General features: G+C 36.5%; 3 protein-coding genes across 3 annotated transcripts in view; all 3 read left to right on the top strand.

Moving 5' to 3' along the window:
* The first annotated feature begins 1,546 nt into the window (after positions 1-1,546).
* LOC107687947 (cell cycle control protein 50A-like) lies at positions 1,547-10,021 on the top strand. The gene is made up of 6 exons (XM_016485441.1): positions 1,547-2,025; positions 4,750-4,857; positions 5,160-5,247; positions 5,580-5,726; positions 6,800-7,012; positions 9,096-10,021. Exons 1-6 carry the CDS (start codon positions 1,780-1,782, stop codon positions 9,287-9,289), a joined length of 996 nt encoding a protein of 331 aa, XP_016340927.1. The 5' UTR covers positions 1,547-1,779; the 3' UTR covers positions 9,290-10,021.
* A 937-nt stretch (positions 10,022-10,958) lies between these two features.
* LOC107687938 (cytochrome c oxidase subunit 7A2, mitochondrial-like) lies at positions 10,959-13,553 on the top strand. The gene is made up of 4 exons (XM_016485426.1): positions 10,959-11,076; positions 11,487-11,576; positions 12,162-12,246; positions 13,144-13,553. The coding sequence occupies exons 1-4, from the start codon at positions 11,059-11,061 to the stop codon at positions 13,200-13,202; spliced, it is 252 nt and encodes an 83-aa protein (XP_016340912.1). The 5' UTR covers positions 10,959-11,058; the 3' UTR covers positions 13,203-13,553.
* Positions 13,554-15,819: 2,266 nt separating this feature from the next.
* The window catches only part of LOC107687946 (collagen alpha-1(XII) chain-like), a 78,368-nt gene continuing 74,200 nt past the window's right edge, over positions 15,820-19,987 (top strand). The window contains exons 1-2 of the mRNA XM_016485440.1: positions 15,820-15,902; positions 16,582-16,687. Coding sequence (XP_016340926.1) covers positions 16,618-16,687 — 70 coding nt within the window. The 5' untranslated portion in view covers positions 15,820-15,902; positions 16,582-16,617. The remainder of the gene's footprint in view (positions 15,903-16,581; positions 16,688-19,987) is intronic.

The following is a 19,987-nucleotide window of genomic DNA, read 5'->3' as shown; positions in this document are numbered from 1 at the left end:
GTAAGCAATCATATACACAAATCATGCTGATTTTAGTTGTTTCAAATCATGTAAACAAGTCCATGAAGCTTAAAATCAAATGTCTTCCAACTGTCACCATCATTCCCTTAAGCCTTATTGTGCCTAAGGCTGCAAAAGTGTATGACTTTAAAGAAATTCCAATTTACAAAAATATATTACTAAGTAGCAGCACAAAAGGAAGCAGAGGCTCCATTTAAAGTACTACAATAGTAAAATAGTATGGTATCAGATGGTAATGGTACTGAATTACACTTGATATTTGTGTGCATATTTCTTGATATAATATTACCATAAAAATTAGAAATATAAAGATTTTATTGTGAAAAAGCTCTCATTATTATTGTAATGTGGAAAAAATAAAAGCACTGTATGTAGTTAATGCTCAGTGCTGGGTAGATTTCTTACAAATTGTAGTCCATCACTGATTCCGAATTACATGACAAAAATTGTAGTTAGTAACATAATTCATTACATTACACATTTTAGGTAATAGCCTATAATCAAACTACTTTTTAGATTACTTTTGACTTAACTTGTTTATCACATTGATTTTAAGATAATCTTGTACAATATTGATATAAAAACACGAGGAAGAAAATATATTCCATTCTTTGTTATTGACAACATTGAAGTGCATTAAAATCCCAGCCTTCCAAAGACATAGTAATACACGGTTAAAAGAAGCAACATTGAGAAAACACTTAAAATAGTAAACCCAGTAGTCAAATGCTGCGTGCTCTCTCAATTTTTGTGTAATTATAAGGCAGTAGGCTATTTTAGAAAGGAGAATTGGTTACACTTTACTTGAAGGGGTGTGCATAAGACTGACATGACACCTACATAATCATGACATGACACATGTCATGAATATGACGGTTTTTTATGCATGTTTATGACAACTGTCATTAAGTGTCATTCGCTCAGTTGTCATTTTTAATGCAAATATGACATTATTTGACCTAACCCTACCCCTACCCTTACCCCTAGCCATAGCCCATAACAAAGACATCTCAAACAATGTCATCTTTGCATTAAAAATTACATAACTGAGCGAATGACACTTAATGACAGTTGTCATAAACATGCATAAAACCTCCTTCATATTCATGACATGTGTCATGTCATGATTATGAAGGTGTCATGTCAGTCTTATGCACACCCCTTCAAGTAGTGTTACCGGAGAATTTAAAAGATGAAAAAGAAGAATTAGGGAGAATGAATAAATTGTGAATGATTTATTGCAACTGTGTGAATAACATGTAATCATGTAATCCATAAAAAAGTAACTAGTCTGATTACGAGTAGGCTATTGTAAAATGTAATATAATGTAGTCACAAGCAGCTAGGCTATTTCTTAATTTTTGGACGTAATCCAGATTACATATAATCATATACCCAGCACTATTAATGCTGATTTAAAACATTGTATCTGGACAAGACGTTTGTTATTAGGCTACTGCATTTCCGTAATGAGTACGAATTTGTTTTTTTTTGTACATTGCAGAAATGTCACGTCGGGGGAGGGGTGTCATTGCTGACGTCACGACGTCGCTTCCGGTCCACTGGCTGCTGTACTTCCTTGTTTACCGTCTTGTCCATCACGACCAACAGAGCTACGGAAATAATCATTATTGCTGTTAATGGCGCTTTCATGGCGCGATAAGCACAAGCGATAGCAGCGATATAATACACACAGCCGTCAATCAAGCCGTCATATTTGAAGTTGTGGTGTAGTGTGCTTGCTGTCCGCGCGGCTCGATGATGGCGTCCAGCTATAACGCGAAGGATGAGGATCATCATCCGGGATCGGTGGGCTCCGGCGGCCCCGGCGCTGTCAAGAGCAAGAAGCCCGATAACACAGCCTTTAAACAGCAGCGTCTGCCCGCCTGGCAGCCCATTCTGACCGCGGGCACCGTCCTGCCCGCCTTCTTCATGATCGGACTCATCTTCATCCCCATCGGCATCGGACTCCTCGTCACCTCTAACAACATCAAAGAGTTTGAGGTGCGTTCCGTCGCCATGGCAACATCTTATTACGTTATTAGGGCTCGAGGTCACCAGTGTTGGGGAGCAACTAGTTACATGTAACAGAATTACATAATTTAATTACAAAATAAATGTAACTGTAATCAGTTACAGTTACTGACAAAAAAATGCGTAATTAAATTACAGTTATAAAAATTTTAACGATTACAAAGAGGGTTACATCTCATTTTTTATTTTTTTCACGCACGTACAGATTTAATTGATTTCTTTCATAAATTGCAGTGACTGCCATTAAATATGAGACACCAGTGTTTCAGGACACATGCTTATTCGATAACTGTTTTATTTCCTATTTGGGTTTATGCATATGCTTTATTTTTTAAGATTAACTGTTTTGTTTTTTCCATGGCTTTGTTAGATTCCAGTGTTCCCTTTCATAGCTATGCAAAGATTTGATTTCAAAAACAGTATCATAGCTATTAAACTATTTCTTGTTATGATTTTAAATCTGCATTTAACCTCAGAATGATCTCAAAGTAAGGTCTGATTTTGTGGTGGCTGTGTTTTAAAATTAAATTATTATAATCTTAATTCAAGTGCTGAAGGATTTGGAACGCGACAGTAATCAGTGTTGAGCGCTGTTCTATCTGATTATTAGACAGACTTCTATCCATATTTAGACAGAACTGTTAACGACGACAGCGAACAAGAGGGAGAAGGTGAGCACTGTGTACAAAATAAAAGTCCGTCGCGCCGTCAAAATAAAAGCCTCGAACGCATCGGACAAACAGGAAAACTTATCGGCCGATGCCGATATTTAAAAAATGCCAGATATCGGCTGATATATCGGCATTGGCGATATATCGGTCCACCACTAGTCCTTGCTACGTTTCTGGACCTGGGAACATTTCAGTTGTGTTGCCATCTATGAAGGGTCAGAAAGCTCTCGGAATGCATAAAAAATATCTTAATTTGTGTTCTGAAGATGAACGAAGGTCTTATAGGTTTGGAACGACATGAGGGTGAGTAATTATGAAATTCATTTTTGGGTGAACTATCCCTTTAAACACTTATTTCTGCATACATTTGGTTACTTGAAGATCAGATCACAGTGCTAATCTTATAACTAGATGAAGAACCCAATTAGACGAGTAACTATAAGATCAAGAGTGAGTGTCTGGTGTGACCAACTTGAGATTTCTAATGTTTTATGCTGTAAGTGATGGCAAGCCATCCTGTTTCAAGAATACCAAAGCAGCTTCAAAGCATTACACTTCCTCCAGTGTTCTTTACAGTTCGGATGAGGTTCCTGTTTTTATATGCATTGGTTTTTGTCACAATTCAGTTAAACTTCCCTTTATGTTCAAGTTCAGAGTTGGTAAGTTTTTTGTTTGTTTGTTTTGGACAGTCTCTTATACTCACCAAGGCTGCATTTATTTGATCAAAAATACAGTAGAAACAGTAATATAATAGAAAATAACTATTTTCTATGTGCATAATATACTGTATTTTATTCCTGTGATGCGCAGCTGTATTTTCAGCATCATTACTCCAGTCTTCAGTGTCACATGATCTTCAGAAATCATTCTATTATGCAGCTCAAGAAACATTTATTATTATTATGAATGTTGAAAACCGTTTTTGTGAAAACTTTTATACTTTTTCAGGATTATTTGATGAATAGAAAGTTCAAAAGAATTCGATTTCTTTTTTTTGTAATATTATAAATGTCTTTACTGTCACTTTTGATCAATTTAATGCATCTTTGCTGAATACAAGTATTGATTTCTTTCCAAAAAAATCATACTAACCCCAAATATTTGAGCTCAAATACATATTTTTCTGCATTAAAATTTCATTTGACATTAATGAAGATAGTCTGTCCATTGGTTTGTACTGTTACTTGCGTTGGTATTGATTGTTCAGCCAAAATAACATTAAAAATACATCTTTTCAAAAAAATTCCAGTTATCAAAAACATGATACCTTTGACTTGTTTCACAATGGATTGTGAAAATTACACAGTATTTAATTTGATACCTCAAATCAAATTAAATATGGCATGTACGATGTGGCAGAGTTGCCTAAACTTTCGAATATGAAAGGCCAAAATTCAAACTTGATTGAGGGCCATGAGACAAAAGTAAATGTTGCGTTATTCCCAAACATATTATAGTAAAATATATTCAATTAAAAAAATAAATAATTAATTAAAATGTTAAATATATATTTTATATTGCTTATTTTGTTATTTTTTTTAAGTCAAATTTACATTTAAATGCAAAAAAATAAATAAATAAAAACTATAAATTAAGATATGCTTCAATGTTATGTTTAATTCCTATTTTTTCCCCCTTTCTCTTGTGATATGGCCAACTTGGAGGCTTTTCTTGTCTATACCGCTCTTTATAGTTGGATATATTTATCAGTAGCTTCATTAGGTTGCAGTATTTACTTGGTCTGTGGATTGTTTATTGGTCAAATATATCGTCTAAAGTTGCATTAGCTCTCATGTATTATGCATTAGCATTTTAGAGGAGATTTTATTGATCATGCTTTTGAATAGGTTAAAATAGAATTGTTTCCCGCTCATACATTAACAGGTTTCAGATCAATTATGTATAAACTGCCTGTGAACGTGCATCTATACAGTAAATAACAGAAATAGCCCCAGGACAAAAGATTGTGTGCCTTGTCACCTGATGATTTTTTTTTAATGCGTTTACATCTTTTCTTTTGTAGAGTAATGTTTTTATGTACTATGGCCTCTCCAACTTCTATCAAAACCATCGACGTTACGTCAAATCAAGAGATGACAGTCAGCTGAATGGAGATAAAAGCTCTTTACTGGTGAGTGGTTTGAGGTAATGCCTTTGAGTATCTTTATGATGACTGACTGATTAAAAAAAACATGAGTACAATTTCCTGGCATTTTGTTGTGTATAAATAGATGGTTTTACTGAACTTTATAAATATGCTTTTTATGAAATTTCCAATATCTAATGTCTTTATTTACTGTTTATTTTTCATGAAAAAGTTGTCATTTTTCAGCCGTGACAAGCGTATAGCTAATAATTTGTGAGAAATCCTGTCATGGAATGAAAGCACAGAATGTCATATCGTTTTCAAGTGTTCAAGTCTTTGTTCTGCAGAACCCGAGTAAAGAGTGTGAACCCTATCGAACGAGTGATAAGAAGCCCATTGCTCCCTGTGGTGCCATTGCTAACAGTCTCTTCAATGGTAAGACAAATACTAACGCTTGTTGCCAGGTTCATGTGTAGAACTTTTCACAGGCTGTGTCCCAAATGATGCACTATACACTCGGCCATCTAGTGTGCAAATATCTTCACTTGCGGTACACGTTTAGGAGAGAATCTCAGCAGAGGAACAGGGGACGCTGGACACAAACTGAGCCACACAGAACAAAACTCTGCTGCTCCACTAACATGTGCATGTGAATGCTGTAGCCAGTTAATAAGAGCTGCAAAATAAATATCACTGCTTACACAAGCTGTGTGAAACACACCTAAGGTCTTTCTGACTGCTCTCTGTCATTTGTTTCATAATTGTAGATACTTTGGAGCTGTTTTATAACCATCCAAACGGAAGCAGAATAACTATTCATCTGGTGAAGACGGGCATTGCTTGGTGGACTGACAAGCATGTGAAGTTCAGAAACCCTGCAGGAAACAACAACAACCTCTCCATTGTGTTCCAAGGTGCATAAAGCTAAATCCTGTATATGCTACGGTATCAATACTTTGCTAATAAACCTGTATTCCATTGCATTATGCACATTTTTATAATCAAAGCAAGCATTTAAGGGTGCTTTCACACTAGCACTTTTGGTGCGCACCCGGGTTCGATTGACATCAGAGTTCGGTTCGTTTGGATGATGTGAACGCTGTCTTCCGAACTCGGGTGCGCACCCGCGAACCGTACCCGAGTCCGCTTAAAAAAGGTGGTCTGAGCTGGGGTACGGTTCATGTGAACTCCGGTACGGTTCGCTGCTGATGTGAACACAGTCATACCAAATCGCGGAAGTGAACCGCTATTAATGACGTATTACTTGATAAAAATGTGTTTGTGTGTGTGTTTCACTCTCTTTCCTGACGAGCGGGACTGACGCGCTGCAAACAGAGAGCTGTACATCTCATTTCTGTTCGCCTTCAGCGTTCTTTAGAGCATTTGCAGTACATTCGTAAGATAGACGTAAGTGCCGTTATGTGCCGAAGATTTGTAAACAAAACGAACGGTTAAAAAAACGTAAATATATAAAAGTGCAGAGAGCAATGTTATGCATTTGCCGCCTTCTCCTGCGCCGTCGTTACTAAGCAACGGGGTAAACAGCTGCTGGCTTGATGACGCAAACGAACCGCAGTTCGGACCCAAATAAAATAATATGAACGCAGTCCAGCGGGGGCAGGGGGAGGGGGGAGCAATCGGACTCTGGTTCGGACCAGGCAAGCAAACCAAGTGTGAAAGCACCCTAAAGACACATTATTGGGAGATATAGAGTGACTAATATTTCTATTATTTTATGTAAGTATCTGCTATACTTTTATAAAGATCTCATTGATTTACATTACAAGCATCAGAATTTAATCTTACTGTTTGGTCGTATAAATATCAGCATCTGTACCAAATTGCATATTTTTGCTCAGTTTGAGCCTCTGAGTAAAAGTGAGGTGTTTATTCCTACTGTATCATACTATATTATGAGCCATAGAAGCCTGGTGTATAAAATATGATGCTCTTTCACGACTCTAACCAGCGTAATTGGTCATCACAGATACAAGTAAACCCGTAAACTGGCACAAACCCGTTTACGAGCTGGACCCGTCTGATCCTGAGAACAACGGGTTCATCAATGAGGATTTCATCGTGTGGATGAGAACTGCTGCTCTCCCCACCTTCAGAAAACTCTACCGCGTCATTCAGAAGAAGAAGGACAACATGACCCCGACACTACCGCCAGGAAACTACAGCCTGGAAGTGACCTACAGTATCCTTCACAACCAAACAAAAAGACCCAACGTAAACTGCTCAGGTTTACTGTATTTGGAGTTATCGCACTCTATAAAAAGTGTCAAATTAATAAATCATCAGGTGTGAGTATGAAGAAGTATGAAGAACAAAACTCTTAATAAGAAAATACTATTTCAGTTTTTCAACTTAAAAAATGTAACGTTTATTTCAAAGTGTTGCTTGCCGTTTCTTTTAAATTATTGTGAAATTTACTAGCAATTTCTAATTGAAACTTGTTTTAAACCTACATTAATTTTTTTCAGTGTAGCAGGTGAAAACAAGATCTAGCATATCTAGCAAGATTAGCATATGCATCTTAACCAGCTGTCACGTTTAGAACTGAAACCAAGACAAAAGCGTTGTTTTTCATGCACTGGGGAATTTTGGCCTATTTGGCTTTTCATAATGTCTTCTTTCAGACTAGTGGGGAAAAAAAACATCCAACACACACATTTTAGTGTTTGTTTTCATGCACATTATCTATTTGTGTCTGTAGGTTAGAATACATATTTATAAAGGCTGTGAGTTTTTTCTTTACTACAGCAGCACTAAAATCATTACACCAAACTTATTCTGAAGATTTTTACAGAGGGCTTGTTCATATATCACTCACCTGATTTTACACAGCATTTTATCCTTTTTTTGGCGGTTGATGGTAATTTCTGATTTATAGAGTGATATAAAGAGAAATCCAAAATCCCTTTTGTAAACACCCGGCTTTATGGAAGTGTGTGAAATGGAATTTGCTTTATGGAAGCAAATAAGTGAATATTTAAAGCTGCAGTCCGTAACTTTTGGCGCTCTAGCGGTTAATAAACAGAACTGCGTGCGTCTTGCGGAAGAACATTGTAGCCGGAGCTACTTCTCTCTGTTTATGTCTATGGCGAATCACGCAGGTACTGGGCTACTCCGCAGCGGTACCTACCCGAACCAGTCTGAAATAGTCCGAATATAAACACTTATTATAGGTGTACTGTAGTGATTCAGGACAAGCCAAAAACACGGTTTGGAAAATTGATTCATGGTGTACTCGCTTATTATATAAATTTTGTAAATTTTGAACACAAAAAAGTTACGGACTGCAGCTTTAATTAGATAATGCCTAATTTTCATATTTAAACAATTTCAGAATTTGAAACTCTTAATATAAACAATTAACTGGGGTGATAGTATGATGTTACATTTTTTACCCTATTCACCTGGAGTGTCTTGCCTTAAAGGGACAGTTCACCCCAAAATCAAAATTTTGTCATCATTTACTGAAGCTACAAGTTGTTGCAAACCGGTACGAATTTCTTTCTTCTGTTAAACACAAAAGCAGGTATTTTGAAGAATGTGGTTAACCCAACAGTTGCTGGTCCCCATTGACTTCCATAGTATGGAGGAAAAAAATACTATGGAAGTCAATAGGGGCCAAAAACTGTTTGGTTACCCACACTTTTATATGTGACCCTGGAGCACAAAAGCAGTCTCAAGTCGCTGGGGTATATTTGTAGCAATAGCCAAAAAAAACATTGTATAGGTCAAAATTATCGATTTTTCTTTTATGCCAAAAATCATTAGGATATTAAGTAAAGATCATGTTCCATGAAGATATTTTGTAAATTTCCTACCGTAAATATATCAAAACTTAATTTTTGATTAGTAATATGCATTGCTAAGAACTTCATTTGGACAACTTGATTTTCTCAGTATTTGATTTTTTTGCACCCTCAAAAGATTACAGATTTTCAAATAGTTGTATCTCGGCCAAATATTGTCCTATCCTAACAATCAATGGAAAGCTTATGTATTCAGCTTTCAGATGATGCATAAATCTCAATTTCGAGAAATTGACCCTTATGACTGGTTTTGTGGTCCAGGGTCACATATCTTCTTTTGTGTTTGACTGAAGAAAGAAACTCATACAGGTTTAGAACAACGTACGGAGTAAATGATGACAGAATTTTCATTTTGGGGTGAACTATCCCTTTAAGTGTAAGTATCAACTGTTGAAGTATGTTTGAAGTGAAATGTATGTTGAAATAAATCGACGAGATTCTTTAATAATGTGAACCCAGATTACCCAGTGCGCAGCTTTGATGGCCGCAAGCGCATGATCCTCAGCACGATTTCCTGGATGGGAGGGAAGAACCCTTTCCTGGGCATTGCCTACATCACCGTGGGCTCCGTGTGTTTCTTCCTGGGAGTGGTGCTGCTGATCATCCACCATAAATACGGCAACCGCAACAACAATGCTGACATTCCTAATTAACTGCGTAATTATCAGCACACCGCAGTCTGTACACTGACATGAGATTACAGTCTGTCGTATCTCATGCTGCTGTACACACACAGGTACCCAGAGGAACTACTTGCAAACGTATTATGTATGCACTGGCAGTTTTCAGTGAGCTGTTTTAAGCATTTATTTCATTCACACCAAAGCTTCATATTTTATGGTCTTTCTACATGAAGTATTTTAGAGTAACTGGATCATGTGTAGTCATACAGTAGGACTATTTAAATGCATCCCACCACAAAAACATGTCTATAATAATAATAATAATACAGACAATGAAGCAGTTTGTATTGACGTTTAAGATACATATTGTGCAAAATAGAAATTCTCATTTGATTTTGAGCTGTTTTTGACAGGCTTGGTGAAATTCATCCGTTTGGGTATTATTGCTAATGGTATGGTACAATCACAACAGTCAAGGATTTTTTGTTTTTTTTTAATAAGAATGCAATATTTCTGATAGTTTGACTGATCGGTAAGGATTATGTTACTTTATTATTTAAAATGCTGAACTGTGAGTGTCTAGATATGCTTAATTTTTTTAGTTTCTTCTTTGAAAATCTTGTTCTGTGCAGTGTGTATTTAAAAAGGATATGTGTGTGTTTTGCAACTACTGGGGATCCTTTATCAAGCTCATGTCTGTTGTTGAGCCAAAGTCGTTTCATGTGCTCAAGAGTTGTGTGATAATAAACATCAAATGCATGAGTGCTGAGACGTGCTGTGGTGCTTTTGTGGGAGTTTGCTGGAAAAGTTCCCCTTTTCGCTTAGAAAAGTCTTGATTTGCCACTTAAATGTAGTTTAAACATTTGTAACTACTACTATTTTTGATTTTTAGAGTATCTATCTGCTCCTAATGTTGTACCACCCAAAGACTGGATGGAATGACAAGGCAGAGGTTGAGATGTTAGGATTTCATTAAGATTTCAGTTAGCGTAAAGCCTTTAATGCATTTTTTTATTACTCCCAAGAGCCTAGTAATGTGTCTGTTTCTCATGAACCTTGCATAGTGCCTTTTTTTTTATTTTTTTTTTTATGATTTTGTCGAACACAAGGTGTTTGTAAATTTAAGAAAGAAGTTTGGTTTTATGTGTAACCTCCTCAAGTTCTATAACATTTCTCTTATGAGTAGTAAAATAAAACATGCTTAGCTTATCAATAGTAATATTTAACCGAGCGAACACCTTGTGCATCAGTTAAAAAAAATGACACATAGGTCCTTTTTTCACAGACATTGCTATTTTATTACCAACATCAGTCCTGAATGATCATAACTACCAAAAATAATATTTCAGTATAAAACCCTTTGCCAGTTTTACATAATGTAGCTATGTATTCTAGGCCTACCTAGTATAAAATAGATTTATGAAAGGAAATTAGGCTGAAATTTTACAATTCTGACTAAATGTATGCTGTTTGCATTAACACCCACACACATACAAAGAAATAAATAACAGAAATGTGTCTGATGATGATGATGATGATGAACGCGCGGCTACGTGAATCTTTTTTCGAGCCAATTAATTGAAACCGGACTTGTCCGAACGAACCGATTCTCTAAAGAATCGATTCTCTAAAGAACCGGACCTCCCAAACCAAACTGCTCTGTCCGGTAGGCGGCAGTAATGCGCCTCTCGCCGCTAATCCTGCGGCAGACTCGAGCAGAAGAAGGAAGTGACATTTACAAGTGTCCTTGTGCAGGTGCGGCTTCCTGAACATTGCGGTCTGAAGGAGACATTATCACCATGTTTAGGCACTTAAGGGTGAGATTTAAGATCTTAATGCGTGTCCTCGTTCCATTTACGTGCAGAAAGCGATTGATAGTCTTGTAACAGAGCTTGATTAGATTTGAGCAGAATCAGAAACACCGTTAGCCTAGCAGCAGCGCTCATGACCTCCTGCTCGTTACAGAGAGCAATATCGAGTGTTTTCCTGTATTTACCTGAGCTCTGTAAACACTCTATTAGTACATTGATATGTAAATTCATCTGATTAGTTTGACCAATCTCTCAAGGTCGATAAATTGGAGTTTCCTGGAAAGCTTTACAATGTGTTGGCGTTTATTGTTATTAATGCAATTATACGTGAACGTTGTTTTTGGCACTTATATATCAGCTTCTAGAGGTCCACCGTCAACAGGTTTGATACTAATATGTGTTGTTTTGTTTTGTAGACCCTGCAGCAGGTCTCCAGAAGGACCCTGTCCAGTACTGCACGCAGACAGCTGGAGAATAAAGTCCCTCACAAGCAGAAGATGTTTCAGGTTAATAGTTCTGATTGAATTCAACCAGACATTTAGCCACTCGTTTAGCTGCTGCACCGTTTTTGTCCTCTTTGGCACTGGCTAATGGTAATGTTAAAGTTAAGACTGCAATTTGTTCCCAGGTTCTGGACTGATGGTCCAGTGTGGATGAACAGATAAGTACGCAATGATTCGCTAACAGGGTTCACTTCTATAGCAGGCTGTAATTACTAATCATTGCATGCGTTGTAATGCTAAGACAGTTCAAAGAGTCCAATTAAACAAGTAGTGTAAAGCTTCACTTATTCTATAACTGCGATATCACTGGCTTTGACGCTGGCACATTCTGCTTACAGCAGTCTGGTGATAAATTGAGGATGGCTGTTATATTGTGCTCTGTGTCCGAGTTAGTTTTGGTGGTCCCAAACAAGACGTTTTCTTAAAACATAGACGTAAACCTACTTTTATTAAAGGAGATCTGTAGCATTTCTAAATCTACGAATTCAGAATTTGGCTTTTCTTGTTCAGTCTGTTTTCACACTTGTGGCCCCCCAAAAGTGCGTGCTCATGCATCAGATGCTAATATGCGGTTTCTGTTTCTTTCAGGAAGACAATGGCATGCCAGTTCATTTGAAGGGAGGCACGACAGATGCTCTCTTGTACAGGGCAACGATGGCGCTTACTGTCTTTGGTAAGCTATAGATATGTGGCTGGCCATTATATTATTTATGCTTAATCTGCTTTTCATTTGATTTATCTGGTATCCCATTTAAATGAGATTACAATCAGTGTGGTTCATAATAGCGTAATGATTAAAAACTTCAGTAAATAAATATTACATTAATAGGGCCCAATGAAATCAATTAGATTTTTCCCCTAAATTCTGTGTTTTCCTTTTCCTGAATTCAGTTTTAATTCAGTTTAATAATCAAAACAATGCCTAATCAACTGAATTTATTATTACTATTATTATTTATTTATTTTAAAGAAAATCTACTGCTTGAAATTATTATCAAAAACTGTGGTAATCAAGTGAAGGCATAAAATATGAACAATTTATTTAATCTTTTATGTTTATTTTATAATTAAATTGATCAATTACTTTTATTTTTTGGCAAAGCATAAACAAAAAAACATGGAAGTAAAATTAATATTCCTTAAAGTTACTATTATAATTTTCTTATTGCTATAATTATTATTATTGAAGAACGTTTTTGTGGGTCCTGCTATACAACAAAAAAGAAACCCTACAAAAGTAGTTTTTTGAAAAATATGTATTTAATCCTGTATTCAGCTGTACTGTTAGTTCATATAGTTTGCAACTGTATTTGTATTAGGTGTGTATTAGGTATCAAACTATGTAAATATTTCTATTAATTGCATTACAGTTACTTATAGTTACTCATATCAGGGAATTTTTCTGAGGATCCCAGACATTTTAATTTAGGTTAAATGTCTTTAAGGGTGTTCAAAGGCACTGTCATATTGCTTAGTACTTCGTATCCTTTTAAGTGTAAAAATGTAGTGAATATGTACTACTATGGCTCTGTAAACAGTGCTTTTATTGTCCCACTTCTTCTCTCCACAGGGTGCGGTTATGTGCTGTATGCATTGATCGATGCAGCGCTGCCCAAGAAGAAGGATTGAACATGCCCCTCTATTCATGTGTCGGAGTTGTAAAGATCTCTAATCCTCAGAATTAGATGTCCTGTCAGTTATTTTCATTACATTGGATGAATATTTATTGATTGTACTGTAAAGCGCAATCATTATGTAATAAAACGTTCCACTGGCAGTCTGTGTTTGAAGATTTCCTCTCAATTGTATTTTCACAAAATTTCATAGGATTTAAAGTTACGATGCAGCGGAAGTAGTGACAAATCTTTTCTTCTGTCCTGTGACGTGCATCCGAGTGAAGCGGATTATCGGAAAAGAAAAGATATAGGGCAGGACTTTGGTTCTATGCATTGGTTGTTGATTGGATGTTGATATGTGGGCGTGGCACTCAAAAAGGAGGTGAATGAACATGAGCTTGCAGGGGCGGGGCTTATGCATAACCAAAACATGTCTGTTGTTTTTAATCTACGGTTAAAATACAAACTCACAATTTTGACTTTTTTTCTCAGAATTGCGTGATACAAACTCAATTCTTTTTTTCTCGCAATTCTGACTTTTTTTCTCAGAATTGTAAGATATAAACTCGCAATTCTGAGAACATATCAGTCTTTTTTCCCCCCTCAAAATTGGACTTTAACTCGCAATTGCGAGTTTATATCACGCAATTCTGACTTTATAACTCGCAATTGCGAGTTTATATCTCACAATTCTGAGAAAATAAGTAAGAATTGCGAGAAAAAAAGTCAGAATTGCGAGTTTCTCACAATTCTGAGAAAAAAAGTCAGAATTGTGAGATAAAAAGTCGCAATTACCTTTTTTTTTTTTTTCAGTGGCGGAAACGGGCTTCCATAGATTAAACATTACAAGTGCAAAAAAAAAAAAATGTAAACATGTTCATGAATGAATCATTCACAATAAGATCTATTACTGCATTTAGAAATAAGGGTGAATTTTCATTTAATGCCGACTTTAAAAATACAAGCAGTGTTGGGGGTAATATATTACAAGTAACGCAAGTTACGTAATCAGATTACTTTTTTCAAGTAACAAGTAAAGTAACGCATTAGCGCAAAAGTAACGTAACGCATTACTTTCCATAAAAAGTAACTAAGTACCGTAATTTGTTACTTTTTTATGGAGTAATGCAATATTGTAATGCATTACTTTTAAAAGTAACTTTCCCCAACACTGAATACAAGTACATTAAAACCATCTCATCTTGATCACATTCTCGTTTTTTTTTCTTTCGCTAAGAAACTTGATAAGTCGCTGTATATATGAACTTAGTATGGTGGATAATTGTTCAGCTATGCTATGAAGTGTATAATAATTATGTTATGTTAAGAATATACTAATAGTATGATTTTCAACAATTCTCTTCTTTTTATGCTGAATGATGAATAGGCTAAATCTTCCTTAGCAGTGAACGCATTTCAAAATAAGTTAAAAGCAATGACTTTTAGCTCTAGGTATAGTAATTATGAGAAAAACTGATCTGCACTGAAAAAAAAAAAGTTGCTGGAACAATTTCCCCTCAGACATTGCTAGTAAAATTCACAAACAATTTCAAATAAACGGCAAGTAACACACTGAAGTCGTGAAATTTTGAAGTAGAAAAAATGAAATGGTATTTCTTTCTTTCTATTTTTTCCCCCAGTTTACAAAACACAGCATCAGCAGTGAAGTGTGTACTTCAGTATGCAGCTGTAGTGTGTGATTTTGCACATTGCTCATTACATTTAAAGGGATAGTTCACCCAAAAATGAAAATTCTGTCATCATTTACTCACCCTCATGTCGTTCCAAACCTGTATGAGTTGCTTGCTTACGTTGAACACAAAAGAAGATATTTTGAAGATTGCTGGTAATCAAACAGTTGGTGGTTGCCATTGACTTCCATAGTAGGAAAAAAATGCTATGGAAGTCAATGGCAACCACCAACTGTTCAATTACCAGCAATCTTCAAAATATCTTCTTTTGTGTTCAACGTAAGCAAGCAACTCATACAGGTTTGGAACGACATGAGGGTGAGTAAATGATGACAGAATTTTCATTTTTGGGTGAACTATCCCTTTAACACGACTGTCTAACCAACAGTAGCCCATGTAAGCAATTGCACAAACGTTCACTAATACATTCGCAATTTCGCATAAATACATACTTCGTTTGAAGTGTAGTCAGTTTCGTTATTAACAAAGCGGTCATGTGCTTGGAGTGTAGATGGGCTACGACTCCCCTACCATAAAACTATCGACTTTTCCCCCTTTCAAGAAGGCTATGTCTAAACACGAGGATTTAATACAGTTTTTGTGAGGTAGCTGAAAGATTCAATCGCTCTATTACGTAAAAAGTAGCCTACATTTCACCAATAAGTATATTTCATTCATTCTAATCATTTTTCGAGTTAGTAATTTTGCCCATCTTTTCTAAACCCAATCTGAGGTACCCTATCATGTATCTTTAGTAGCCTATTAAACTTGAATACCCCAGCACATCTGCATCTGGATTCTTCTGAAGTAGCCTAGTCCCGTATCTCTGATTTTTAAAAGAGGGGGCTTCATTCTTGAGGAATTTCGTAAGGGAGTAAAGTTGGGAGCAACCCCCTATTTAGTGTCAGGTTGAGCTCAGATTCCTCCCATTCTCCCAGAGGTTTCCCTCGCTGCTGGAGGAGCGAGACGAGGCTCTCAGTCAGCCTTTGCTTTCCATTTGTGATCCTGACGGACCAGTGCAGGTCTGAATATGACTTCTTTACTTCATTCAAACATTTCAAAGGAGTTATTTAGATTTGTACGGAATTTGCAAAATAACGCGTTATTTAACGTTAAATATTACGAATGTCTGGTGAGGTGATTTAAATGTGACATTTAGAGGATTTAATCACAATTTTGTAATTCATTAATGCATGTTTTTTTAAAGCTCTGCCACGTCTTTTTTTTTTTTTTTTTTAAATATTACAATTTTGGTAAAACGAGAGTTTTTAAACGTTTAAATGTTTAGCAGAAATTATTCTGAGATGGGCTAATAGGTTTAGGTCTATAGCCTGTTAATCAGAGGAATGGTTGTGCATTTTCACTGCACTTGTGTCAAGCTCCACGTGGAGGCGCTCGTGAGCCGTCATGCAGATCACCGTGTCTCAATGAGAAGTAATTCTACACATTAGTTCTGTCATCTAACTGAAAGGGAATAAGCCGAGAGAGAGAGAGAGAGAGAGAGAGAGAGAGAGAGAGTGTTCTGTCATCTAATTGCCATTTACATGTTTAGGTGTTAAAATGATTCACACTTATTTAGTACAAAATTAAACTAAGCACACCATGAATGCATTGGTATAATGCTGCTATTATTTAAAGTAAAGTAGGCATACTATGCAATGACTGTAGAAATAACAATGAATTTTTTTTCTCTCTTTGTAGATTAATTAATGAGCTGCTGACTGTGTCTGTGTAAACATGAAGATCAGGCTGTCTTTGGCTGCCGCTGCACTCTTTACTATATTACTGAATTCAGTAGAGGCTCAAGGTATAGTCCATGCTGTCTGTCTCTCTTCCGTTTTAAAACATTTACAGTGAAATATGTTTTTGTTCATTAATTGGATGCCGAGCGTCCATTGCTTACTTGCTGAATATCTTATATTAAACTGTATTAATACTTCTTATAAATCAACTTTGGCCTGTATGATGAACTTCTATATAGTTATTTATAGCTTATACATTTCTAGAAATAGTTCTAATAAGCCATTAAATGAAAATGATGTGCTCTATTTGTTTAAAAATGTTACTCGTGCAATGTTCTCTGTGATTCCAGTCTACATAGAGGCGTGTGCTTCTACACACACACACACACACACACAGAGAATTAGAAAAGAAAAAGCTATTTATGCTTAATATGTTTAGTATGAAAAACAGTCACAATCTGCCATTTGTTGCGAGGCATGCCTCAGCAGTTCTGCAGATATGAAACAAGCAGTCTGGGATGGTCATCACCTCCTCTATGAGTCAGTTATTGCCCAATGAATTACCATTAGTGCTGGTTAATTACAGGAGCTGAATTGAAAACATTGTTACAAAAGCATCATTATTAAATGTCAGAAAAAGGTTAAACTGCAGACTTTTGCAATAAGTTCTTGCGGAGACATAAGTATCTTAAGTCAAACTCAAATGCACATTTATCAAGAGTCAGAACACATGCAAACAAAATCACAAAATTGTATTGCACTGTGTGTAGCTGGATCAGGGTTGCCAGATCCCAGAACTTTTTTCAGCTCAAACCCCACCCAGAAGGAATGAAATCTAGCCTATTTTTCCCCCACATCCAATCACAGTTGACAGCTGCTGGATTCCCATAAAAAGGCTTAAAATAAACTTCATTTTATTTATTCTTTATGTATGTAGTATATGCATAAATTTAGTATATGCATAAATTTAACTTAGGTTACTGAATCTGAATAGGTACTTGGATTTTTATCATTTTTACATACTTTGCATGACAAATAGTTTAAAATGTAAGATATAAATATGAGTAACACTGCGACAACGTGTGATACACTGACATAACTATCCATATATAAGCTGTTTTTGTTTTTGTTGCTATAAAATACACATTGCCCTTAGTTCTTTTACACAGTTCTTCATGCATGAAATTAAATCTCTGATATTTTCCGATCTCAGTCAAGATCTATCATCAAAACAACCTTGGCAACACTGAGCTGGATGCACACATAAAATGAAATATAAAAATACTTTTAATAAAAACATATGCACTTTATGCTTAGCTATAAATGGGTTCCAGAAGTAAAATGGATAAGTGTTTTCTACAGCATGATTTGAAGTTGTTTTAGTTTAAAACGGATCTGTAATTAAAGTCACCACCAAACAGCATCAGTTTAGCCCACCGACAGCTGTCTCGAGCGAAAGTGATGTGAGAACGTGAGGATGAGGTTTGATTCAACTGGAAAACCAAATGGAAACATTCTTTTTTTTTTTGCGCGTGCTGTAACAGAATGGAAAGATGTAACATGAGAGGGCTGAATTAGTTCTCAGACAGCACAAAGACAAAGAGCCTTTTTAGGTTTCCTGCAGCCGCTCACGAAAACGCTGAGTTGCAGTCCTTATGGAAAGTTAATATGCAGTAATGTTTAATGTCAGCACATGTCGTGGAATTACTTTGGCATCTGCTCGGCTTCTCCGGGAGACTCCAACCCTCTTTTCCGAACTGCCTGGCAACGGCGCTAGCCAGAAAGAATGCCTGACTGGCTGGAGGTTATTGACATGGGGCAGACTTTCTCTCCGCGGGATGAGAGAAGTGCTCTCCTGACGGGCCTCCTCATCCTGAAGTTTCCAGAAATTCAACACGAGCCGACGTTTGTGTCACTTTCGTTATGAAACTGTCAACAGAGTCAACAAAGCTGTCACGTTCCATTATTATAACAGTTGCCGAGCCGGTATTAAAGCTCAATGGTAGGTAGCGTTTCAGACATCGTTTATGCGCGCTGGTGCCGTGACACAAGATGCCTCATCTGTGAATCGTGAAGACTCATGGGTTCGGCCTGTTCGGACACATGAAGGGAATCGGCCCAGACTGTTTGAGTTTGGCGCGTCAGGTTGGTGAGCATTCTTTCTCCAGCAGGTCGTGTTGTCTGTCGTTTTCCTGGTGTGCTTCCTCCACCGTTTATTTTAAAATGATATTCTGCTGCTCTGGCCACTTCTTTCCACCCAAAACTTTCCTTTTTTTTTTCTTTGCGCATGTGACGTTTTGCCACGTCCTCATTATTCAGCTGGCCGTCAAGAAGAATTAAGAACAGTAGTGCATGGAAAAGTCTCTACAGCGAAGATCTGCTCTTATAGATGATCATTAATCTATAGCAGACACTGTGGATCTTCATCGCCTTGTCGATGAAGACTAGTAATAAATGTGCTAGTTTACAGAACTCTACAATACATTCTTAAAAGTAAAGGTTCCAAGTAGAACCAAATCATGTTCTACAGCTTAAAACGGTAAAATACTGAGCTGAAGAACCTATAATGTACTGGAACATCAAGAACTTTTTTAATCTCCAAAGAACGACAAAGTTTCATTTTTTAAGTGTTCTAAAAAATAAAGGTTCTTTATTGGCAATGATGATTCCATGAAGAGCCTTTAACATCCATGGAAACAAAAGGTTCTTACAATAATTGTGTAAAAGAGGTTCTTCACACTAAGGAAAAAAATGTTCACTGAAAGGTTCTTTGGGGAACTAAAATGCTTCTTCTATGGCCATCTAGGAACCCTTATATTTAAGAATGTGATATTGCAAGCTGCACTCTAAATATACTAATTCATTTCTGTAATATTCAGCATGTTTAATATCACCCGTTGTTTGCATTTTGGATGACATCGCCTGTTTTTCCTATGCAGTCAAGACATTATTCGGACAGCAGAGATTTACATCAATCATCAGCATTCATGCATGCAGATGTAACATGGATGTGGAGTACGTAAGTGGACATCTCATTGCCTTAGATCGCCGCCTGCTGAGATGAGATCCACGACGGTTTGATGTAGATTGCATGTCAATAATATCTATGACAGAATATCATTTTGAAATACATTTGTTGTGTTGTCCTTTGTGTTGTACATGGAAACAGTGTAATAAGTTGTTCCCCCATGTACATGTGCATGACACTTTGACAACCAGACGAATGCGGATCGAGTGTCGTCTTGTCACGTACATCTTCTGTTTGAAAAGGAACTACACAAAAGTCTGTCACGACGAGCTGTGTATTCTTTTTTTGAGATTTGCAATGGATACGTGCCTTCAGTAAAACCTGTTAGTACTCAAGC

The sequence above is a fragment of the Sinocyclocheilus anshuiensis genome, unplaced genomic scaffold (genome assembly GCF_001515605.1).
Source record: "Sinocyclocheilus anshuiensis isolate Anshui unplaced genomic scaffold, SAMN03320099.WGS_v1.1 scaffold421, whole genome shotgun sequence".
NCBI lineage: Eukaryota > Metazoa > Chordata > Actinopteri > Cypriniformes > Cyprinidae > Sinocyclocheilus > Sinocyclocheilus anshuiensis.
This window is presented reverse-complemented; position numbering and strand designations above follow the sequence as displayed.

Bases quoted from the DNA above. Each gene is read 5' to 3' on its own strand.
- LOC107687938 (XM_016485426.1), top strand. The intron at 11,577-12,161 runs GTTAATAGTTCT...TGTTTCTTTCAG, and splicing joins ACAAGCAGAAGATGTTTCAG to GAAGACAATGGCATGCCAGT. The intron at 12,247-13,143 runs GTAAGCTATAGA...TTCTCTCCACAG, and splicing joins GATGGCGCTTACTGTCTTTG to GGTGCGGTTATGTGCTGTAT.
- LOC107687947 (XM_016485441.1), top strand. From the start codon at position 1,780: ATGATGGCGTCCAGCTATAACGCGAAGGATGAGGATCATCATCCGGGA. The intron at 5,248-5,579 runs GTAAGACAAATA...TCATAATTGTAG, and splicing joins TGCTAACAGTCTCTTCAATG to ATACTTTGGAGCTGTTTTAT. The intron at 5,727-6,799 runs GTGCATAAAGCT...TGGTCATCACAG, and splicing joins CCTCTCCATTGTGTTCCAAG to ATACAAGTAAACCCGTAAAC.